Genomic DNA, 27,015 nt, shown 5'->3' on the forward strand with positions numbered 1-27,015 from the left:
ATTATATACAGGTAACGTAGATTATATACAGGTAACGTAGATTATATACAGGTAACGTAGATTATATAACGGTAACGTAGATTATATAACGGTAACGTAGATTATATATAGGTAACGTAGATTATATAACGGTAACGTAGATTATATAACGGTAACGTAGATTATATACAGGTAACGTAGATTAGATATAGGTAACGTAGATTATATACAGGTAACGTAGATTATATATAGGTAACGTAGATTATATACAGGTAACGTAGATTATATATAGGTAACGTATATTAGATATAGGTAACGTACGAAGATTATATATAGGTAACGTAGATTATATACAGGTAACGTAGATTAGATATAGGTAACGTAGATTATATACAGGAACGTAGATTATATACAGGAACGTAGATTAGATATAGGTAACGTAGATTATATACAGGAACGTAGATTATATAACGGTAACGTAGATTATATATAGGTAACGTAGATTATATACAGGTAACGTAGATTAGATATAGGTAACGTAGATTATATACAGGTAACGTAGATTATATATAGGTAACGTAGATTATATATAGGTAACGTAGATTATATATAGGTAACGTAGATTATATATAGGTAACGTAGATTATATACAGGTAACGTAGATTATATATAGGTAACGTGGTTATATAACGGTAACGTAGATTAGATATAGGTAACGTAGATTATATATTGGTAACGTAGATTAGATATAGGTAACGTAGATTATATACAGGTAACGTAGATTATATAACGGTAACGTAGATTATATATAGGTAACGTAGATTATATAGTAAACGTAGATTTTATAACGGTAACGTAGATTAGATATACAAAATGTAGGTAACGTAGATTAGATATACAAAATGTAGGTAACGTAGATTATATACAGGTAACGTAGATTATATAACGGTAGCGTAGATTATATACATGTATATAGGTAACGTAGATTATATATAGGTAACGTAGATTATATAACGGTAACGTAGATTATATATAGGTAACGTAGATTATATAACGGTAACGTAGATTATATATAGGTAACGTAGATTATATAACGGTAACGCAGATTATATATAGGTAACGTAGATTATATAGTAAACGTAGATTTTATAACGGTAACGTAGATTAGATATACAAAATGTAGGTAACGTAGATTATATACAGGTAACGTAGATTATATACAGGTAACGTAGATTATATAACGGTAACGTAGATTATATAACGGTAACGTAGATTATATATAGGTAACGTAGATTATATAACGGTAACGTAGATTATATAACGGTAACGTAGATTATATAACGGTAACGTAGATTATATAACGGTAACGTAGATTATATAACGGTAACGTAGATTATATAACGGTAACGTAGATTATATAACGGTAACGTAGATTATATACAGGTAACGTAGATTATATACAGGTAACGTAGATTATATAACGGTAACGTAGATTATATAACGGTAACGTAGATTATATAACGGTAACGTAGATTATATAACGGTAACGTAGATTATATATAGGTAACGTAGATTATATAACGGTAACGTAGATTATATAACGGTAACGTAGATTATATATAGGTAACGTAGATTATATAACGGTAACGTAGATTATATACAGGTAACGTAGATTATATATAGGTAACGTAGATTATATAACGGTAACGTAGATTATATAACGGTAACGTAGATTATATATAGGTAACGTAGATTATATAACGGTAACGTAGATTATATACAGGTAACGTAGATTAGATATAGGTAACGTAGATTATATACAGGTAACGTAGATTATATAACGGTAACGTAGATTATATAACGGTAACGTAGATTATATATAGGTAACGTAGATTATATAACGGTAACGTAGATTATATAACGGTAACGTAGATTATATACAGGTAACGTAGATTAGATATAGGTAACGTAGATTATATACAGGTAACGTAGATTATATATAGGTAACGTAGATTATATACAGGTAACGTAGATTATATATAGGTAACGTATATTAGATATAGGTAACGTACGAAGATTATATATAGGTAACGTAGATTATATACAGGTAACGTAGATTAGATATAGGTAACGTAGATTATATACAGGAACGTAGATTATATACAGGAACGTAGATTAGATACAGGAACGTAGATTATATAACGGTAACGTAGATTATATATAGGTAACGTAGATTATATACAGGTAACGTAGATTAGATATAGGTAACGTAGATTATATACAGGTAACGTAGATTATATATAGGTAACGTAGATTATATACAGGAACGTAGATTATATAACGGTAACGTAGATTAGATATAGGTAACGTAGATTATATATTGGTAACGTAGATTATATATAGTTAACGTAGATTATATACAGGTAACGTAGATTATATAAAGGTAGCGTAGATTATATACAGGTAACGTAGATTATATATAGGTAACTAGATTATATACAGGTAACGTAGATTATATATAGGTAACGTAGATTATATACAGGTAACGTAGATTATATATAGGTAACTAGATTATATATAGGTAACGTAGATTATATATAGGTAACGTAGATTATATACAGGTAACGTAGATGATATATAAGTAACGAAGATTATATATAGGTAACGTAGATTATATATAGTTAACGTAGATTATATATAGGTAACGTAGATTATATATAGTTAACGTAGATTATATATAGGTAACGTAGATGATATATAAGTAACGAAGATGATATATAGGTAACGTAGATGATATATAGGTAACGTAGATTATATATAGGTAACGTAGATTATATATAGGTAACGTAGATTATATATAGGTAACGTAGATTATATATCGGTAACGTAGATTATTTATAGGTAACGAAGATTTGATATAGGTAACGTAGATTATATATAGGTAACATAGATTATACATGTAATGTACGTAGATTATATACAGGTTAGTTATATTATATGTGTATAGGTATATATATAGGTACGTAGATTATATATAGGTAACGTACGTAGATTGTATACAGCTAGCTAACGTAGATATATGTAACATATATATTACAAGATTGTACTCTACATACAAAAGACCACAGAATGTGTATTAAGTTATCCAGAGTAGTGGTGTATAATATATGTAGAATTTATATGTCTATAAGTTATATTTTCATAAAGGGGAATTAAGAAAATAATTGAATACATATATAACTTTACTTTAACTAGAGTGTTTTCTCACCGTTGATGACTTTCCCACACAGGGAAGTATATTTACGTACGTACAATGTATACATTTTACGGCACTGATCTTTTATATTTAATAAGATATTTTATAAAAAAAAATATGCAGATTAGATATGCTTAATGCAATAAATTATTCCGATATATAATTATATGATAGCCACAGAATCGTACGTGTAATTTAATACATAAATGCCAATATGATACATGTATATGTATCTAAAATAGAGATATATCTATGCTAAATACAGTAAATTTAGAGACATCTTTCATTCAAATACAGATATTTCTAATTTAAATACAGATGTCTGATACAAATAAATTAATTTAAATGATAGATCTAGCAAGCCGTTTGGGTTTGAATACACATAGTGAACGTTTCTCTATTTTAATACAGTACGTATCTAAATTTCAATTCAGATATCTCTTTTTTCATAATAGAATCAGTCTGCATTTGAGATACCGATATAAGATTCTGTATTTTTAATTGTTACTGATAATAGAGGATGTCCCTAAATCAAAATCCAGATATCATTTCGGCATTCAATACATAAATCATTTATAAAGAAAAGGCAGATCAATTGTAATGAGATGAGCATAAAGTCCTACATTGCATTCACGTGCCCATAGTAGAATTTGGTTCCCAACCCAAATGCCCGTGTATCGTGCCGTGTCCCTGTGATCTCGTGATTTACGAGACTTTTCACGTGACTTTGCTTGTCAACAAACATGGCGTCAATATTGTGATCCTCCCTTGGTGGTAAGTGACAAAATACCCTGAATTATCAGAAAAGTGTTCAAATAATGATGCATTGTTCATTCTGTAATACGATCGGGGTCCTGCATGCATGGTTAATTGTAGAGTAAAAGTCACATGATGACGAACTCGAGGAAACACGTGAAATTTTCCACATGACGGTGACCATACTCCTGTAAATTAAGGGGCCGAGATAGAGTGCGTGTCTCTTTACTTGAAATATTTAGTATTTGTAAAGGTTTGCTTTACAGAATTATACAGTGGGAGCAACCCTTCCATTGACCAGGTAAGCTAGTGCGACCGAGAACAAAACACTTGACCGAATTTCTTATTGGGTCATTGAATTGATTGATTATTATTTCCGATTTCCGACTCACTTCTCGTGGTCGTTTTCATTTATCATTGCATTGTTTGTTTATGAAATAAGGACGAACCTGGTAATTTTATGTTGTTTTCGTACGAGCCTTGACAAAGATTTTCTAAGCTTGTATCATATAAAGCACCTGCAGATTTGTCTACTGAAATATTACATTTAATTTAAAAACATGTCCCAGTGGTACTGGTTGCCACCAATTGCATTTATATTACGTAAGTAGCTCTGCCTTTTTCGCCATGCCCGTCAGGCATCATGTTGGGATAAGTACGGATATGATATAGTAAGTACGCGTACGGGGTACCGGTGTCATATAATGAATGCCGTGATCATGATCAGCTTATCAGTGTATTGTGTATTGCGCAAATCCAAATAGTGCACTGCCTTATAAATGATGGAAAAAATAGTCTAGACTAGGGTTTGTTAAAGGCACTGTACTATCTCCAACAATGCATGTTCACACACAAACAGGTTTGTAGATATTTTTGCTATCCATTTCAAACGAAGTTTCATATGAATGCATGTATGGTAGCACAAGTTTCCTTTTTGCCATGACATCTGGCTTAGATTTTCTGACATAATGTCTGGCGCAGGCTACCTATAAGCTACACACGTTTTTGTGCAGTAATTTTCATCTTATAGTATCCAAAATAGTTTTTTTTGTCTTACAGGATATAAAGAATCAAATACTTTTATTATTCTAGTTGCCATATATTTTTATTGTGATATTAAAGAAAGTTATTTTGTATTTCATTTTTAATGATCACTCAGTTAATTTGCTTTAATCACTCTTAAAATACAAGTGTTAATTTCTCAATTTATGTTTACTCTCTTATTTTTTTGTCAATCAACTCACTCTAGTTAAACATAATATAAAAATAAATCAGGATTTTTTTGGAGCGTTTTCTGACTCTTTTTTTACTTAACCAATCAAATTAAAGATTGTGATATTTACAAATGTATTGTTACTGGTTAGTGCGATGTACATGTTCCACATTCATATAATTTTTCGTGTTAGTAAATCTTTGTCAGTCGACGTCCTTGTAAGTGTTTGTTTTTGAAGTGATGAATTTTGATTGTTAACACAAACATTATTAATTAACCATGGAATTGTTCAAATGACCAGAGGGTCGGAGACTTGATGCATGGCTGATCCGAGCCAGGCCCAATTATGGACTTTAGCCCAGTCCTAATTATGTCACATTAAGTGTCTTAATTAGCACCTGCTGTGTCAAGCCACAGCCCTAGTGTTATGATCAATGAATATTAGGTATGATTGACAATAGCAAGCACTGCATGGATGCCATGCAGTCTGGTACATTATATATAATTAGTAATGACTTGATATGATATGGAGAAGTTTTTGAAACATTTTAGGTTGGTCTTTGTTGAAGATAGCTTTGCGTGTTGAAGATAGCTTTGCATATTGTTATTCTCCAACAGAGGACATGAGAGATTGCAACCCTATGTACTATGTTATAAAATGCATGTTGTAGAATGACCATGACTTAACTTGAGCAACCTGTAATATGATCTAAATTCTTGCTTATAATTAGCTTACCAAGACATTGTGATTTCTCCATTTAATTTGCCTGTTATTCATTTAGGAATTTATTTGCTATATATTCCAGCAATGGATTTGTGACATTACTGACATTATACATGTATATGGCAAGCTTTAACAGTTTTCTGGAGAATGAGGTCCGCAATATTAATTGTTACAATGACAGCGCTTGTTCACCATGACCTATATTTTATTATTGAGGTCCATCATTGTCAAATTGCCCATACCTGAGCTGACTCATGAAATCTTTTTTTTTTATACTTAAACAAAAACAATAATAACTAATTATATAATACCATGGTTTGATAACGGTCTGATCCATTGTTTCTCTTACTTTCAGAAGTTGCTGCCTGTACTGACTATGACAGTGTGGTTTTATCTACTACATGTACACCAGCTTATATCCAGGGACATGCATATGCTGTACAATTTGTTTGAAGTGAATGGATAGCAATCTCTTTAAGAAATCACTATGTTCACAGATATAAATCTCACATGAAAGACAGCAGTGCTGATGTGTGTTTCTAATTTCTGTGGAACAGCTGTATGCTTATAACATTCTGCATATAAATCACAACATTTATTACTCAATGTGCATGTACCTGTAGGTATTTCTGACCTTGCAATTTTATTAAGTGGTTAGCATACAAAAATCGTTTCTCAATGAATACAGATTTATTAGGTCTCATAAGTCATGAAGAGCTATCGTTGCCTGTGGTAGCTGATCAGGACGAGACTACAGGAAAAAGTCAGGGTCTACTTGATGAATCTTGCTGTACAGATGATGGAAAGAGAGAAGTGAAAGAAGTTGAGAATGGTGTAGCACAGGCACAAGAATCAAAGGACACTGCACCAGAATTTCCAACTGAATCTGAAACAGATTGTGATCTGAAATCCAACAGTTTAACCAAAGACCCAGAACAACCATTACCTTACGGTCACACCAATGAATCAGAGGTGAAATTACAATTTGTGTATGATACAAAAGAGGAATTCTACGGAGAAAAGGTGTTACTCTTACCGTTCGATGAAAACAATACTTCCTCTACTGATGATATTGAGCCAACGTACATAGATTCTGAAAAATCAGCTGAGCAGAAAAAAACTCCGACTGTCAGTGCTGCACATGAAGAAACTATTCAAGCTGATGAAAGTGGTGATGAAGAAAGACTTTTGCTTCCTGAATCAGATCTGTCATTAAATGTGGATGACACAGGTCAGGATAGTAACAAGAAAGATGCCAAAGAAGAAACTAAGCTAGATCACCATTCCAAAGAAGGAGTTGATGAAAATCTGTCAAAAGCCAGTCTGGGTGCACGTGATCCTCTGTCTATTGTGGTTGAAAATCTGCCAAGCGAAGATGAAAATCTACCTGAGGATTGTGTGAATAAATGTCTGTCAAAGGATAGTTTGGAGGAAAATCTGTCCAAAGAAAACCTGGAAGACACTCTTATTGATATTACTCCTACTGGTATCACACAGGCACCACCGTCAACGTTAACGGATTCTAAAGATGAATTAGATAGTAAAGAAAAATCTGAAAGCATGATCTCTGAACATTTACACAACTGTTCAAGTCAGGAAAGCATGGAGAAGAAAAGTAGTGTTACACTGCTTGACCTGGCAAGGGGAGACAATCATGAGGAGGTAGAATCAGACAAAGAGCAAACAATTCTTATTCCATGTGTCAAATTTAAGGATGTCCTTACCAAGCAAACTGAGCTAGAAACATTGGACATTGCTAGCATAGCCACAGAACAGGCAGATATTGGTACTGAGTCTGAAGCCACAGGTGTAGAAGGAATTTTGCATGAACATTCTTCAGATGACGAAACTGAGCCTAAATCTGAAGATGTGGATGGTGATTTGATAGCACAAGAATCAGGTATAGTGAAGGACAGCAACCTCATTGATCAGGAGTCTGATATTGAGGAAGGTCAGCCAGAGGTCACTGTTCATGAAGAAAAGAAAATCGAGGACAACGAAGTGTCAGTCTACGATCATCCTTTTGTGTCGGATGTGAATGTTGAAAGTGTGAACTACCCTGTGTCGTGTCTAGCAAAGGAAAAGAAACGAAAGCGAAAAGACAACAATCTTAAAGACAATGAAGATCACATGAAAAGTTTGTTGGTCAGCCTTAACATAAAGCACCTTAAAGCATTCCTGAGGACCAGTCTGTGGTCACATGACCATCAGATGCGTGGGTTACTATGGCAACAAGCCTGTAAGTACCTACACAAAGCAGATGGTAACTTCTACGAAGAGATGGTGGAGGAGCTGTTCAACCAAAGTAAGTTTATCCACATTGACATGCACAGTAATTTAGTATTGCTGCTGTGTGTCTATATAGCTGTACTATAAAATCTCCCTGCCATCTCATACACAAATGATATATATTATAGTGTCGACCTACATCTATATATAGCTAGACTAGTGACATTCGGCTTAAGACACATTAATCATTCAATCAATCAGTCATATGAGTAAAATAATATCACTTCACGACTTTAATTATTATAATTTATTTTATATATCAGTGCCATTTTTTTCCACAGGAGGACAAACAGCAGAGGTTACTCTGCCATCCTTTGTTGATTTTGACAATCTGCCAACATACCACTTGAATACTTCTGGTATCCAGTCTGTACACAAAATCCTGGCAGTGATGCACCACACGAATCCGGACATCACCTATTGCCCGATATTGTTTGGCCTTGTCAGCGTGTTCCTTCACTACATGACACCATCTGATGCCTACAACTGTGCCTATGGGCTGCTTCGATCCAAAGAAACATTTATAATGCAAACCAAAGTGTCATTTGAAGCTTCGAAGTTGGTGGCTAGGGATCTTGCCAAAAAATATGCCGTTAGTATTGTTTAAAAATTAGAAGTTTTTAATGTTTAACGTTTTGAAAAATAATAAGTTTAAATTGATAATGTAAAGTATCAACTTTTTTAAAGTTAAAAAAGGATTGAAAAAAAAGAAATTGAAGAAGGAAAATTGACAAAAGATTTCAGTTTGAAGTTTTAGACCATAAAATGTTTAGTAAAAAAAATATAAATTTGTTTTGTAATTGATAAAGTTCTGTTTGAATAGTAAATATGAGGCCAAGCATTTTTCACTCATTGGAATTTTCTTTCATCTATCTTCAGAAATCAGCCTATGTGAACATTGTACGGAACACCAATAACATTGATAGCGTATTTGACTCGTGGTACTGGTGGATCTTCAAAGACCTTCCTTTCCCTTACCTTGTAAGTATGGCTTATCTCCCTTACCTTGTAAGTATGGCTTATCTCCCTTGCCTTGTAATTTCCAGCGTTGACCTGTGTACCTGCAGGGGTACTTGATTTTGTGGTTTTATGTCGAGTGTTAGATCTGTAATTGCCACTGTCATACAACATTAATCTGAGGCCTAGTTAGTGCAAAATGGCTGTCATAATGACTGTTATGACATGTTTGAAATGTTTTGTCTCTGACTCAAAATTCAAAATATTAAGTATACCCTTCCAGAAATGTTCTGTGAATCTGATGAATTAAAAATGACAACACATTTAGTTATATACTCATTATGTCATTCAAAATTACCCACCTCCATAAATAACCAGATGGTAAGTTAATTGTGAAGCAATTCTGATTTGGAGTCTTTAGAGATGCTTACATGTGATATCATATATGAATGGTTAGTAGAAGCATAAATACTATGAAAATTAATGGATAAAATCAAATTTTGAATATCGGCTAGTTTTTAGTTTAAACATATTTTATTGACATATAATAATGACAAAGGGATTAGTCAGCAAGTTTTTCCAACTTATAGACGACTTCTCCCGGAAGTGAAGTGAAGTGAAGTAGATTAAGCCAGAATACTGGCAATATAAAAAGTAATAGTGAAAAAGTGGTGAAATCTTTCATTTATTCTGTAGTGAAGTTTTAAGTACTATATTATATAAATTCTGCTTTGTTTCAGGTGTGTATTTTAGATTGCTTTATACTGGAGGGTATCAAGGTCTTCTACAGAGCTGCTCTGGCTATCATCATTTTGTACATCAAACACACAGGTAAGGTCTACAAGATGTCAAAGGATTTGTACACTAGATTCACGGGTAAGATTTATGGGTACACCTTCCTAATCAGAGGATTTGTACAATATATTCACAGGTAAGATCTGCGTAAATCTTCATAATCAGAGGATTAAAAATCAGGATTTGTTCACTAGATTCACAAGTAAGAGATAATGCACGCTTCCATAATCTGACAGAGGATTTATACTCGAGATTAATATTCTCAGGTAAGATCTGCAGGTACATCTTCATAATCAGAGGATTTGTACACTTGATTCACAGGTAAGATTTTTTGGTACACCTTCGTAATCAGAGGATTTGTACTCTAGATTCATAGGTATGATCTGCAGGTTCACTGTTATAATCAGAAAATTTGTCCATTAAACATCTTATGTAAGAAATCTGGTACTAGCTATATATATAGGTTCACAGTCATAATAAGAAAGCAAATTAATTCCTTTCCTACATATTTTACATTATGGCATGGGTTCCATTTTCAAGTTGCATTTTCAGTAACACTTTTTCCAGGTGCAAATCCAAGTACAGAGTGTAGTGTCATAAAGTATGGAAGAACCGTCCTGATGTTCTCTGGGTGCCTTGGTATTCTATTTTCATTAGCAATCAATCTTACCAAACGTTCATTGAACAGTTATCATTTTGGCAAGATGTTCATCATGTTGTTTAGTATAATTATCCTGATTAAGGAAAATGTGTTTTTGATTTTCAGCCAGAAGAACCAGAAGTAGCAGCAAACATGGTCATGCAGACTCTGCCAGTTCCATCAGACAGTTTTGTCGAGAATTTCCATTCCGTACTGACAAACTCTTGAGAGTAAGTATTTCACTAAATAGGAATAAATTTTTATTTTTATTTTCTCACTGTCACTGTACTATTAGCGATGTACGTGGTTGGTTGGTGCAATGCTGCATCTGCAACACACTGGCCTTTCACCAAGCAACTTGAATTCAATTCCCTGATTTGATGTGGTAAGGTAGGAGGTAAGGGTATTTTTGATGACCTGTCAATCAATTACCCCCCCCCCCCCCCCCCCCCCCCCCTCCTCCTCCAGCATGCTTCCAACTTAATTTGCTTATATGAGGGACAACATTTAATCTCAGACTGTCCCAGGTCACTTCAACAACAACCATATCTTTAAATACTTGTACATGTAAACACTGTAGCTGCATTTGCAAAAATTTTAAATTTTATCTTCTAATTATAGTGTCTATATTTTCCTCCTGTTCCTGTCCATATCCAGTTTTGCGCCTTTTGTTTGATTTAAAAAAAAAGAGGTTGTTCTTTATTCATGGGAAATCAATAAGAATTATTTGTATAATTTTCAGAAATTTATGGTACAATATGTCATTGGAGCTTTCAAAATGATAATTTGAACAGATCATCTAATTTGTTAAACATGACTACCACCATTCTTTCTCATATATAGAAGTTTATGACTTTGTGTCTTTAGACGGGGTTTGGTGTCCGAGGGTTAACCAGGAAACACATTAAAAAGCTACAGCTGAAGAATGAGATGTACATCAATAGTCACCACCTGCATCCATCTGCTTCTTCCCAGTCCATGAATGGACATCGTCGTGCTAACAGTGGACCAACTAACATCCACATAGAGGGTGGCAGTACAATCGTCAGTCAGGAAATGGTGAGTTGTCTTTATAAATCTAGATATATAGTGTATATGTATGAATAGGGTTTATTATTAAGAGTATATTATCATATATATATAATCTGTAGATAGTGAGTCCGAGCACGAGTCAAAAAGTTGTCTTCCTTCGTCAATTGTGTTACTTTGTTATATAATATATAAATTATATATATTACTTTTAGTAGTGGTACAATATTCTCTCAATGTATTGAGGTTAACAAATGAGTGAATGAGTAATATTTTTGATAAAATGGAATATTAATTTATTATTAAATCTCCAAATCCGATTTGATAATTTTTGATAAAATAGAATTTATTAACCTCCGAATGTGATTTGATATGTCATGGTGTTGGTCACTTTTGAAGACAGCCCCTTATATATATGGACGAGTCGACAGGCAAATCTGGATGCCTTTTACAAACAGGATACAATATGATCAGATTCTGGTTAACTTGGAGGCAATAACATCTGAGATGAAATAATGTTTGGTTGATTTATGGATTCTTTTAATATCAACAAAATATTTTTTGTGCAGAATTACATAGTATGAAAGTATATCCATGATAAATAAATTTCTAAATAAAGTTTTCTGATCGATGGTGGTATAAATATATACACCGTAGTACAATGTGGGCCATGGTGGCCGAGTGGTTAAGTTGTCCCAACACTTTATCACTAGCCCTCCACCTCTGGGTTGTGAGTTTGAAACATACGTGGGGCAGTTGAATTGCAGGTCGGTGGTTTTTCCTCGGGTACTCCGGCTTTCCTCCACCTCCAAAACCTGGCACGTCCTAAAATGACCCTGGCTGTTAATAGGACGTTAAACAAAAACAACAAACAAACAAAAGTACAATGTAGTAAGCAATAAATTACTGTTTAATGTACATTCAACTTAAGGAATTAATTAATTTTTGTTTAATCAAGATTCATTCTGTCAGAATTTGTAAGTCTGCTGTAAAAAATAACTTTAAAGTGAAAATGCTGAAGTATTCTTTTATTTGTTAATGACTTGTCACGTTTGTTTGGTAAGCCTGCGGAGAGATCATGGTCAGTGGGACAATTACTATTCCTCACAGTAGACAGTGCTATTGTAACTCCAGCGGAAGTGAGTGTTTGATGGTGTAAATTCCCTGTAGAACTCTATTGATGTCTCTGCACTGCTGGTCAATATTCAGCAACACCATTTTTTCGTTGATTTATTTTTCTTTGATATCAAAGTTTTTTTTAATGATACATGTAGATCTTTTGTTTCTTATCAATGCACTTGACACTTAGATTTAATTTCAGTAGCTTTTTGTAATTATTCTGTTTTGTTGCTTATTTTTGTGCAGGCAAATTAAAAAAAAATACCAACTTGCATTTATTGTGTGATACGTATTATTGTACATGAAGATATAAATTACTATCATTTCTATGACATACAAATATTGTATAGCTGTGTGATGTATTGTTGTCCTTCTTCACAGGAAAAAGGGAGGAGAATATGTTAACTGAAATAAATATGCATGTAAAATAAATAAGTAAATAAGTTACTGAATAAGTAGAGAAACTCATTCTATGACCTGAATTGCGATTCAAATGGCACATTGCATGAATTGGAAGAACAGTGTTTTTGTAAAATTAATGTGTGTTTATACAGAAAAAAGTGAAAGTGCATGTACTGTATTACCTGGAAGTATTATATTTGATATGATAATACAGAATGATATATTGCATGACCCATCCTTGTTTAAAACAAAGGTAGCTTAGCAAAGTTAGAGAAAGGCAGTTGCTTCACACAAAAACCATTGCATGGATGTGAACGTCATGGAAATTACACTGCATTTTCAGATGACCACTGGTTGAATTAAGCTTACGGCATGGCACAGCCTTAGATCTATTGTCCATTATCAACAGCATCATTAACTTCATCTTTAAATCACTTCTAGACCTGGTGTGGATTGGATTTTGATGACAATTAGCAACTTGCCTGGAGCATTATTTGGAAGTTTTTGTGTTGGGAGGGTGGGGTGAGGTGGGATCGGGGTTGGGGAGGGGTTACTAAGTGTATTTAAGTAGAGGTTAATTCTGGCTCTCCTGGAAATGGAGGAGCAGGGTTCAGAAGGGAAAATACTGGTAAATCATTTGCTTCTTCTCTATAGATTGGTGATTCACTGGCTAAGGGATACAAAATGTTGTGTCTTAATCTTATACTAACAGTTGGTCTGACCTCCACATTTGGAGGGGGGGGGGGGGGTGGAGTCAGTACCAAATATGTGAAATAGAGGAAACTTTTTGTCTGTTTTTGTGATAATTTCAGAACAATGCTTTCCCATAATCAATTTATTATCTAAGATAGCAATGCAGGCCCTCTGGGCCTTTTGTCCCAGACTTGATATATTTGGATCCAGAGACTTTTGGTCTCCATGTTGATCTTACGTTTCTGTGTAATATTGTTCTGTTTCCCTATGCATCAGTCATGATTCATCCTCATCTATATGGAATGTATTGGCATTGACAGCTCATATCAGGCAATTCATCAACCTATTAGCACCTGTGGACACATGCTGAGTCTACTGACCTCCTTAAACTCGTGTAAACAAGACTGCTGTACTTATTTAGCCTTGCTTTGTTTACGTTATAAACTAAAAGGGGGCATATTTAAAAGAAATGTATATGCATAATTCAGAGAAAGTATGCAAAGCAGTTTGAAGGAATGATCACACAGACATTCTCTACAGCCTAAAGCATTTAAGTGCCAACATTTTTCTAGTGAGCCTTAAGCGCTTACACCAAAAAAAATTATTTACATGTGCATCTGATAATAAAAAGTTTCTTGGAATGGAGGAGGGGTAAACTTGAGATTGAAAGTTTTAATTTGCTAATCACACCATCATTCATGATCATATTATAAAGCTGAAAGTGTCATCTCCTGAACATTAATGTGCCCAGCAGTATTGATGATCATGAGTCACCCATAAAAGTGAACAAGAGATATAGAAGTAAAGTTTTACTAACATTCCAATGGAGACCGACTCTTCTGAACTTTTTATTTTTTAAAATCCCACCTTATAGCCCATACCACTACTAGATGCAGTGCATGGGTTTTTACCCTTTGTCTGTGGACCTTGGTCCAAGGTTTACCAGTCCTTAAATATATATATTGTTATTGCTGTTTCTTGAAATGTACATTTTAAGCTGTGATAAACATGAAAGGTTTGTAATGAATATATTATTTACTTGTTCAACTTGAACAAATTGAATTACATAATCAAGCATTGTTAAAAGCGAAAGTAGAATTTTAGTTGTCTCATCACAGGTGAGTGAATATTGTGCAATTTGCACCTGCAGCTGCTGCAGAGGTACCGACAATGTAAGAGATCGTGACGAGAGCTCTATTTATAGATGTGTTTAGCTGACTGATCAGTATACCTGTTTGGAGAATTACTCTCACATTCTCGGGAGAACCCATACTACGTGTAGATATACCCATAGCTCCAATATATATGCCTGTCAATATTGATCGATGACTGTCCCTCAGGACATGTACGGGTCAGTCGAAGGTGAAACTCCCAAACCAACTCGAAATATTAGAAGGAAATTTCATTTAAATTTATTCTTCCTATTTTTTTTCTTTTCAAACATTCACATACGTTTTATTTATTGAACTTAACATTTAGCATTTTAAATCTTTTAGTTCTTTTCAAATGTCGTCAATGACTCTAGATACAGTTTCTTTTCTTTGGTTGGTATTGATAGCTAACACCTAGCTGGTGGTGGTGCCTTGAGGGGAACTTGTGGTGAGGTCTACCAATAGGCTATATACAACATATACATACCTAGAACATATACAAAACAGCTACTGAGCTCTGCAGATCTGCTGTATTGCTAGCATTGGATTAAATACCACTTAACATCTCTGGTGGTACTTTCATAAACTGGTGGTACTTTTTATAAAGGGCTCTTGGTAATTTGTTCTCAGCAAATTTTGTTATGATGGTTTAATGTCTAAAACATTACCAAAGTCACAAGAAATCCAAAAGCATGGACATAATATGAGACTGGATCTTCATCTTCAGTAAATATTTGGATTTGTCTTTTGCGTTTGTGGCATCCATAGAAAAACATTGAAGGGAATCAGTTAAAATTTTGGTGCTGGATTAAGATGATCCTGTGCGTGCATAATTGAAATTAAGAAATGTTTTGCCGATCACGAAAATAAATGTAAATAAGCGCTAGAGCTTATTTAATCTGTGCTTTGTGAATTCATTCATGATTGAGTGTACATTGAAAATCAACCTCTGAATTGGATCTGAACGACAGTAGAAATATTGTGTGTTCTGCTTTTAAAGGACACTGTGTGTCGGAAATCTTTGAGAATTTTAAGGAAAGAAGAAAAACACATTTGATCAATTAACAATCATTATCGACTCTGAGATCAAACTTGTTAAAAAAAAAAATTAAAACAGACATATAAAAATTAACGAATGCCTTATAAAAAGACAGTTTCTTGCACAAAATCACCTATAAATTCGTGTGGCGTGATATTCACTTGGGAATTTTATCAGACATTCTTACAAGTGGCTTTCAAGATGAATAAAGTGCATGCATTAAGGAAGCATATTCGAAACATGTATCGTCGCCACCGTCATCTAGACACAATCAACTGTACTGTGTGTACAGGGGCGGTCGACAAAGACTTTACTGTGGAGGATAAGGAAAATGTACAAAAACGAGTGTTTTGTTGCTTTACTCAGGTAAATAACTAATCCATCATTTCATTGAGATAAATCATTATCAATTTATTGAGGTGTTCCCAGGAGTTTAAAATCCACTAGCGGGACATCCAGGGCTACCAAATATTCAGCTTGGGCTAGGGAAAATTACAGCCATACTAGTTGGGGGCTAGAGACTTGCCTATAATGTTTCAGCAGATAGAGAAATATTCATAATCAATTCTATTGATATTCAAATGTTATAGATAAAAGAAAAGAATCATTTTTAAAATGGAAACGGATGGACCTGCTCAAAATATAAAAAAAAAAAATCATACAGAGCTCGAGTCCGTCTGATTATGTAGTTTATCTAATCTTTCATTTTCCAATTTTCCCACATGTTTGTTGGACTAGTAGATTTTTAATTCGGGCTAGTGGATTTTTGGTGTCTACTACCATTGTGCGAGTGATAATATATTAATTTTGTACGTTTCACTATCATGTCTCCTACCAAAGACTGTCCTGTACATAAAGTGACTTAGTCTGTCCTTTGTTACTTTTGCCGGAACTCATTTTGTTGAATCACGCTTTGTGGTTGACATTATTTTGGTCGTTTCTCATGTATGGGAAAATAATTCTATTAGAATGGTGGCTGACTTTTTGCATAGAGATTATCTTTTGATCGCCCATGCTGTTTAGTAATACTAATGGGAGTTTATTAAAGGAAAATGGTTTTCTGGTTTAAATTTTCTGACGTATGTTTTGAACTTTTTCATTTTCTTTTTTTCTTTTTCTTTTTTATTTTGGAGGTACCAAAGACACAGATTTAAGATATTCATGTACATGTAGTTATAAACATTTAAATAGAATTTATTGGTTGCATTTTCAGAATAGAGTACAAACATAGATTTTCTATTTCAGTCTATATGTCCATATCATATTTAAATATTCTTTCAATTGTGTTGGATTTTCCCCTCTTGATCTTTAGAATAAGCAGCCTATATTACAGGTAATACGTTTGCCTTATAATTATAATAAAGAGGTTTTAGTGCAGTAAGTTGTCAATGTAAATGTGGTACAGTAGATTCATCAGTAAAATCCATGTTTCCAGTATTTTGATATCCAGTAATTCTGTTTTTGGAGATTCATTCATCACGGTATATAGCAATATTGATCTTGATTAAAAAATGATTATCATTTTACAACCTATGAGCAAGAGGTGGGATGTTATCACAACAAACACCCAAGCGTTACACGACATGTAGGAGAGTTTTTGAGGGGGATTCATGACCTTTCTAGAAGTTTCGCCTCAATTACAGAGGCTTATCAGGATGATTACAGAACAGTTACAATCTACTAATTGCAATTTTACAATTTATAGATTTTATTTATTTAAGATATGACTTTCTGGTAGATCATGGTGGTGTAGATATATAGTGTACTACTTTTACAGCTGTATAAAAGTTCCAAGAGATTCATAATATATTATAATCATATATAGCTGGAGGACACTGTACATCAATCATGCCAGTCTAGGTATATGTTGTCGGTCCTATTACATACATAGTTAAACCTATGTAGCAATCCAATCTCAGTTAATGTTCTAGTCTTTAATATTGCACAACAGATATCAACATTACTATATCAAGGTTATTTAAGGTTATACCCGTAACATGTCTACTGTATCATATATCAATGTTACCCAGACACAAAACATAATCAGCTATGATTTTGCATGTTTTGATTTATATTATGTTTTTACAAAATCTTTGAGAAATGAGCTTTCTTGTATCTGAATTGCTTAGTTATGTAAAGTTTATGATGTTTTTACATTCACCAATTGGATGTCGGATTCTATAATACTGATCGGTAGAGAAACATTAAGTTTATGATGTTTTTATATTCATTAATATTTGATGTCAGATTCTATAATACTGATCGGTAGAGAATCGTTAGACAGGAAGACTGTCATATTACAAATGCGGTGTTTATTTGTTTATAGTGTTGCAAAATGAGAGTTTTATACTGGCTAAATCAAATTATTTCTATTGACAAAGTAAATGCTATATCAAATCTTGCATGAATTAAAAGAATGTTTGATTTACATAATTTATATGATCTCAACTATTGTTAAATTTTTTAACTTACTTATACCAAATTTATACAGCAACATATAGATATCTGTATACAGCGTATGCTGTATACATGTTCAAAATGTTTACAGCAACATAGATTTCTGTATACAGCTTGTATGCTGTAAACATACATATACAAATGTATGCAGGGGCATGGACTTTAGTATGCAGTATATACTGTAAACATTTATACCTGTACAAAATGTATATAGGTCTATACAATGACATGGATTTCTGTATATAGTCTATGCTGTAAACATGTATACCCGTACAAAATGTTTACAGCAACATAGATTTCTGTATACAGTATATGCTGTAAACATACATATACAAATGTATGCAGGGGCATGGACTTTAGTATGCAGTATATACTGTAAACATTTATACCTGTACAAAATGTATATAGGTCTATACAATGACATGGATTTCTGTATATAGTCTATGCTGTAAACATGTATACCTGTACAAAATGTATACAGCAACATAGATTTCTGTATACAGTATATGCTTTAAACATATACTTGTACTAAATGTATACAGGTCTATACAGTGACATGTAATTCTGTATATAGTCTATGCTGTAAATTTATACCTGTACAAAATGTTTACAGCAACATGAATTTCTGTATACAGTATATGCTGTAAACATGTATACCTGTACAAAATGTAAACAAACAAATAGATTTCTGAATACAGTATTTGCTGTTAACATGTATATGTACTTTACAAAAATGAAATGCACTTTATTCATCCATTTACTTTAAATAATGTAGGCTTAGAAAAACAATAATGTATGATAATGTAGGCATGCTGGGGTAACAAATACACAATGGTACACTGTGTATCAGTATGTCAGTTTCCAGTTAGACAATTTTACCCAAATATGTGCATATAGTAATTACACTGTATATATATATATATAATAACATTCAGACAATTTTACCCAGATATGTGCATGTAACTTGAAAGCATCAATATTTCTATTGTTTATAAAGTGCCATAATAAGAATCATGTTATATCAAAACGAAAATTTATTTCTGCAGTTATACACTGTTTGGTCGTGGCTGCCGCCCCGTTTTGCTGTGTGTCAACCCGAGCTACTGTATACGTCGGAGGAGCATGGGACGAGTCTGATGACGCTGTACACGCGTGTGGAGGACCACCAGCCAACTCTTATTGTCATCAAAACAACAAATGATGAGGTATGGTATTAGGGTAGTAGCTCAAGTTTGTGATGGAATTGTAGAGATATGCACTGGTATACTAGTAATTAGATGTCAACCAGTTTGAAAATATTTGGAAATTAACGTCAATTTAACATTGATTTATCAAATTAAGCAAACATTTACAGTATTATGAAAGTTTATCTTCAAAATTGATCTTTTCGTTATTGTGTCTTAAAATATTGAAGTAAGGTACTATCTAAACAATGACTCACAGTAAATGTGAAAAAAATATGGTTATCTCCCTTTGTAGGTGTTTGGAGCATTTTGTTCCACATACTGGCGAGACAGAAAGCGTAGAACCAAGAACCTGTCCTACTTTGGTACCGGCGAGACATTCATCTTCACACTCAGCCCAAAGAAACAGAAATATTCCTGGGTAGGGCTCAAGCAGGAAGACATCCCAAACACTGCCAATATGTTTCTGGCTGGGGATAACTCCATGTTGACTGTCGGAGGCGGGTGAGTAGACTTCTGTTTGGCAACTTAGAAAATTTCTATCTTGTTACATAGATGTTGTTTGAGGACTGTAATAAATATAAAAATTATTCTAAAAATGCATCTTAATTAACATGTTTCAAAAAAAAAAAATGAAGACTAATACTGTTTGGAACAATGATTTACCTTATCCATTGTAAGAGGGACCTTTGTGTTACATAATTTCAATACATTCAGTGTTGAACCTTTCTTCTGATATTCCATATTTATCCTGTATTAAGTCCAGGGAGCAGCATGTAAACTTTGACTCCAATCTGATTAAAATCAGCTGTTACATGGCTATGCACTACGTCTGTGCGATTGAATTTGACTACAAGTAAGGAATGGGGTGGGTTTCTTGCAGGACAATATTCATTTCCACTGAACTACCATGGACATTGATGGCCAAATATTACAGGTATGACCTTTTGCTCTAAAACTCATGTTGAATATCACTTAAGAATAAATTATTTGTTTTGTTTACAGGAATGGGGAAGCTATACAATTAGATGCTAACCTGCACCATTGTCGCACCGAAAAATGTGATACCTTCCTCAACGAACCATTGTGTGCAGAACAAGACTTCACCTGCAAAGTGGTAGAAGTGTATGGCTTTGTATGAGAAACTATACAAACTATTGCTGTGAAACAGTTACAAGTTGTTGTCCTGTAAGAGAGGAAAGCAGAATGTCACATCATTCTATGAAGTGTGCGAGATCAACAGCTTTGTGATAACACTAGTGGAAGCCCATGTTTTTCACCTAAAAAGAACTCACCAAGCAAAAATGTTAAAACACTTTACATGTACAGGTGTATCTAATGAACAAGTTTGAATCAGATACTATAGAATTCAAGTCAATATCATTAAATGACTGATCATGGAAAAGTCAGTTTTTATACTGGCTTAAAGTAATAACATTGATTTTATATCTCCGACTCTTGGCTGTGTAAATTATATTTATGATGTCTTGCATTTGTTACATGGAGCAGCAATATTGTGTTTCGATGAAGACAATTACATATTAACTAATGCTGTAACTGAGAGAATTTTGCATTTTAATTAGTCTGATTGTTATGATAAACAGATCGACCCATTATTGCAATATTTAGATTATAATTAGTTTACATGTGGTAATGCAGTTAGAAATGAAAATTTGCATACTAATAAAAAGTATGAAACTTGAAGCTTTTAATCCTTAATATAAGGCTGAATTTGCAGGGTATTGGAAATGCATAAAAGTAAAAATAGGCTGTAATCTTTCAAACATTTCATTTCTGGTTCATTTTATTGGAAAATATGTAAGATATTTTTTTGTACATTTTTATGAAAGATAGGAAAGTCACACCTACAGTAGTATTTGATGGAAATTTATCTTAAGATGTTTTTCCTCTTTGGATATTTTGATAATTCCATATCTCTCATGGTGATATTTTCATATCTTTCAAACACTTATAGATATTCCACATGCTTCATATTAACTAAAATTTATTTAAATTAACTTATTGAATATTCTATTAACAATACGTCACAAAAAGTCATGATTTTAAGTGTTAGATATTTTAGAAAATTAATGCGTATGTACAACTTACTTATGCTGATATTAAAAATGACATAAATAAAAAAGAAATGGGTGTTGATATTGAAAATGACATCATGAAAATAGGCAGAATGATAAGAAAAGGGTGAAAGATATGTAGAGAGGTAAGGGATGGTGTTATGTGTCTGAGCAATGTTATCATAATATATATCTAGTCAGTGTGTTATTGTAATAGATAAGTTAATTGGACAAAAAACTTCTCAAAACAAAGGTGTTCAGCCTGTTTGAAATGGTCTGAGGTGATCTTTTGATATACATGTATATTGACTGAAATTCAGGTATAATAAATTGCTGTATTTTCCTCAAATGGATACTTGGATCATTTCCTGGGTTAAATATCTGACGAGTAGTATTTCTAGAGACATTCTCAAAACTCTTAATAAAACAGATCTAGAAGTTTTGGTTTGTAGAAAATGAAGTACCAGGTATATAATTATGAACCAGTGTTTAATGAGCCTAAAACCTCTTTAATCCGACATTCTGTGGTACATGGCATTGGTTTGTACCATACAGATTAGAAAGGTAGTCACAATATGGAAGTTTCTTTTTGTCATTGAAATTAGATTATACCGGGTTTTTGAATACTTAAGAGGGTGGATTGTAATGTAGAGGTTATTTTCTAGGGTTTTTGTGATATTTTTTTTCTCTCACCATTTTTGTGGCTCAGGTAAAAATGCTAAAACTAGTTACCAAGAAAGTAGAAATTTCAGGTAGCATAAAAAATATATCTCTTTAACTAAGATTAAGAAAAAAAAAAAAATTACTCGAGTGACATTTGGACATAGTTATTCAAAACCTTAATAGGTGTACATTAATAACAGCTTGTTTTAGAAATATTAAATTAAAAGAAATAAAAAATTCATTCGTGTACATCATTTTTTTTCCAGGAATTAATTTACTACATTTGTATATAAAAGTAAGAAAAATCACAGAAACCATTTTTCTTTACAAAAATCTTCCAGACTTTGTATATCTGGTACTGGTGAATGTATACTTATGTACAGGTACATGGCGTGATCTCCCAAACCACAGTCATACACATATGGGCTATGGGATGGGAATTTCTCCTGAATTCCTGGATACTGTTGTATAAAATTCTTGATCACATCACCGACATATTAAACAGTGTATAATACTCTGATGTCATACGTTTGAACATTATCTTATTGACAGCAATAAACAGATGTTACAGAGTTACTCTATGGCAATTGATTGGTCATTGTCAGCAATTATTAGGTAATGTAGAAAAATTAGAGGAATAATTCTTATATCTTAAATTTTATATTTAAAAGAAAATGGATTTTTTTTTAGATAAGCTGATTTCAGATTTGGGTGACCCAGTGTCTCATGCCCCCTTAAAGAAGATCATTGTGAATGTTTTGTCCTAAATGTTATGACATCATTCTTATAATAAGAATTTGAATGAATTAAGTTGTAACTTGAATTTGTGTGCAACTTATATCAGATTATTAAAATCATGCAATTCCAAAGTGTTCTATTTAATTTGGCAATCTCTCTTTAAAATTAGTTAATTAATTTATCATTCTGATATCAAGCAGATTCTCATTTAGGAATGTCCAATTAACAATATTGAAGAAGTTAATTGATATTATTATAAATATTGATAATTGATCTTGTCAATGATATTATTAATACATAGTGCTTGTGAATTTGAGCTTTTAATATGTTGTAATGTCGCAGCTATCAGAAAGTAGTGTTCAAACACAATGAGTAGTTTTATATGGAATGCTTAATGTAATATTTGGACACTAACACAATATTTTTGAAAGATCATGATTTGTGTTTTAAAATCATAACTGCCATGTGATTGGAAAGAACAGTAAAACCTGACTTTACCAACACTGTATAGGACTGAGTCATTGTGTCGGATACGACAGTGTGTCCATATAGTCAGTTTAAGCAATACTGGTACATGTTGCTGTTCCGGCGGATATACTAGTGGTACATGTTGCTGTTCTGGCGGATATACTAGTGGTACATGTTGCTGTTCTGGTGGATATACTAGTGGTACATGTTGCTGTTCCGGTGGATATAGTCGGATATTACAGGATGTCGTTAAAGGCAGGTTTCACTGTATATATACGTCTGATGTGGTGACGTCATGCTGACCATGTTGTACAGCTACTGGACATAAATGATTAACTGACATATTTTGTCATTTTCATAAATATCCTAAAACATGTGTAATGACTCTGATGTCATAAAAGTACATTTATAAATGACGTCACATGATTGGTTTGGTGGTGGAAAAATTATCATATTTGTCAAAATTAGCTTGTCTTAAAGAGAGGTAAATTGAATTTTTTGACTATATGCTTGCTTTCTCATAGATATGAGTTAAATGTGATAACAGAATCTTCTATGTGTCGATGAAATATGGAATTTAAACTTGTTCAACATTTTGATATTTTACAGCAAGTGACAAATCAAATTACTGAACTTGTTACATAAATTCTATATCACATTGCCACGCCTAAGATCCTGTGTTCAAGTCTGTTGGGACCTTGTGAATTTTGTACTGTTATTGTCAGCGAAATAATCATAAGATGATAACACAATTGTGATGTGTGTGTTGATTACGATAATAGTATTATATATGAACAGTGATATATGGACATGTACGTTTTCATCTGTGTATTCTTAACAGTGAAAAAATGTTGTAAACATTTAGTTTTCACATTTTCTTTTTGGCGACTACAATTACCATTGAGAGGAAACATTCCTCATATAGCATAATTACTTTGAAATCGTTAATCAGAGTTCAACATTGTATTTTACAGATTATTGTTTTGTAATTGTATACATGCAGAAAGGCAAAGAGATCTGAAGAAAAATGCAGGCAGAAGGTTCATGTGATGATTGATTTAATGTTCAATAATAATACTTCAATTGGTAACAAATGATGTAATGAGATTTCCTATCCAAACTAATTGATATAATTAAATGATTTTCTTTCTATAAGGTATACATATATGTACCAATATTTCAAAAGTAATTCGATTTCACTTCAATAAGTGTTAAGCTGACTTATACAATGTATACAGTTTCTATGAATTTAAAGAAAACTAAACATAGGGAAATGATATCAATATTTATGTAGATGCCTTTAATTAGAAATGTTCTGTATGCTGTACATAGATTTTCATAATTTGGCATTATATTATTACATAATGTGAATTTTAGTGATAATTAAGGACAGATTAAGAAATGAATATCTCATCATACCTTAATAAATTAACCATGAAAAGTATTTAGGCAAGATATGAAGAAAAAAAAAGGTTTGCATGGAGACCTTTGGCCACTTAAAACAACGCTGATTTAAACATGGATTAACTACCTAATGAAAAGGCTTATCATTGAAATACTTTCAAAGGAAAGTGGTCCTGTTAATTCAAGTGATTTGAAGTTCATATGTTACTGGCCCCATAAAAAACCTGCCACGTGTTAGGTTAGTCGACTGTCTTAGAGTAGGTTAGCATACAGCCTCTTTGCTAAGTAGAAAACTACCTTCATGTAGAATTATTTTAAACTGTCTGATTGTAGATTGTAGAGATCATTGCCTCATTTGTAGGTGCTGCCATCAAAATGGGCAGGCTTGTAGGGTAACCCCACAGGGGCTTGAAACAAATATCCAAATCCGATTGTACCTGGCTGTAACACAAACGAATAGTGGAATTTTGGAATTTGTATTAAGGATCTGTGGACAGGGGCTTGACACGATTTTCCAATAGATGATACATGTATATATATGTAATATAGTGTCATATATATATGGACCATCAATTTGGAAAAATCGTGCCAAGCCCCTGTGAATCTGTGGTTTACTTTGCCCCACCCATCTACCATGTTTAAGATATACTTGCTGCCGCATTTCAGTCAATCAGTAATCTTTAAATGCTGATTTATGTGCACAGTTTGGTTCTATCGAACCTAGCATTAATGATTTGAGTTAAATGATGAACAAAATTATGACATTTTATAAATTTTTGGGACTAAAATCTTCTGACTGAAATTTTATGATTTTGGCTTTTGACTCCATACATGTGTATGTGCATCTCATATTCCGCTTGTTACTGCATAATCTGTGTATTTAATATGATCTTACTGGTAAGGCACAGGGTTTGTAACAAACCCCTGTGGGTAAGGTAACAACTGTCGTCGTCTGTCATTTATGCATTTGGTACTTTTCTAAATAGATCATTAAGTGCAAGCGCTCTCCTGAAAAGCTATTTGGTATCAATTTGGTGTTTTATACCAAAATACCTCTATCTTAATTCAGTTCTGAATCATGTTTACAATATTCTGGTGTAATACAAACTCTCGGCCTAGCCATTTGTAATTGTGCAGTATCTGTAGAAATGTCAATGTTTATGTATTGTTACCTGAAGTCATCCCATCGTGTGGGAAACAAATGTTATACATCATGTGTGTCTGTCCTAATTTGCTTGTGATCTTTCTCGATACAATGAAAGCTTGATAATTTATGATTCCGCCATTTAGATGTATATGTATTAGTCTATATTAGATAAAACTATACTCGGTCAGTATCAGATGTTCAACAGTATGCAATAAACGAATAGCCATCGATGCTTTTGTCCAGTCACATCTTTTTGTTTTGATCATTTTACAATTCCATAAACATTCTGACATATAGGTGTACTAGTACTCCAACTACTTCGATCATGTGACATGCTGGACATATTATGGTATGTACTGGTAATTTTGAGAACAAACGACCACTTCAAATTATCTGAAAAAAAGTCAAGACATTGAATATTCGTGGGTGGAGTACAAAATTTGCCAGTTTGGTTTGGTTTGTTTTTGTTTAACGTCCTATTAACAGCCAGGGTCATTTAAGGACGTGCCAGGTTTTGGAGGTGGAGGAAAGCCGGAGTACCCGGAGAAAAACCACCGGCCTACGGTCAGTACCTGGCAACTGCCCCACGTAGGTTTCGAACTCGCAACCCAGTGGTGGAGGGCTAGTGATAAAGTGTCGGTACACCTTAACCACTCGGCCACCGCGGCCCCACAAAATTTGCCTGTACCCAAGTATTAATTCCATCGGCGTCCTCACTACTGTAACGAATACTTTTTTGACCCAATCGCTATTGAACTTCATGCACTTGTTGAAGATCATTACCTGCTTGTGCGATTTTATATCAACAAACTTTAGTCAACATTGAGATCTTCGCAA

The 27,015-nt window shown here is 33.2% G+C and overlaps 1 protein-coding gene across 3 annotated transcripts; it reads left to right on the forward strand.

Moving 5' to 3' along the window:
• Window positions 1-3,956: 3,956 nt before the first annotated feature.
• Window positions 3,957-26,424, forward strand: LOC117341624 (GTPase-activating protein skywalker-like). Of its 3 annotated transcripts, none has more exons than XM_033903482.1 (11): window positions 3,957-4,009; window positions 6,284-8,233; window positions 8,499-8,809; window positions 9,097-9,198; window positions 9,915-10,005; window positions 10,736-10,839; window positions 11,477-11,668; window positions 12,703-12,777; window positions 19,546-19,704; window positions 19,979-20,187; window positions 20,689-26,424. In XM_033903482.1, exons 2-11 carry the CDS (start codon window positions 6,607-6,609, stop codon window positions 20,822-20,824), a joined length of 3,006 nt encoding a protein of 1,001 aa, XP_033759373.1. In that variant the 5' UTR covers window positions 3,957-4,009; window positions 6,284-6,606; the 3' UTR covers window positions 20,825-26,424. The 3 variants fall into 3 exon arrangements, with proteins under 3 accessions (XP_033759373.1, XP_033759375.1, XP_033759374.1); XM_033903483.1 differs by lacking the exon at window positions 3,957-4,009 and adding an exon at window positions 4,191-4,292; XM_033903484.1 differs by lacking the exon at window positions 12,703-12,777.
• The last annotated feature ends 591 nt before the right edge of the window (window positions 26,425-27,015 follow it).

The sequence above is a fragment of the Pecten maximus genome, chromosome 14 (genome assembly GCF_902652985.1).
Source record: "Pecten maximus chromosome 14, xPecMax1.1, whole genome shotgun sequence".
Classification (NCBI taxonomy): Eukaryota; Metazoa; Mollusca; class Bivalvia; order Pectinida; family Pectinidae; genus Pecten; species Pecten maximus.

Coding starts and splice junctions, on each gene's coding strand:
- LOC117341624 (XM_033903482.1), top strand. CDS start 6,607: ATGAATACAGATTTATTAGGTCTCATAAGTCATGAAGAGCTATCGTTG. Junction 10,006..10,735: donor TTTGTACATCAAACACACAG/GTAAGGTCTACA, acceptor TTTGATTTTCAG/CCAGAAGAACCAGAAGTAGC. Junction 11,669..12,702: donor CAATCGTCAGTCAGGAAATG/GTGAGTTGTCTT, acceptor TTGTTTGGTAAG/CCTGCGGAGAGATCATGGTC.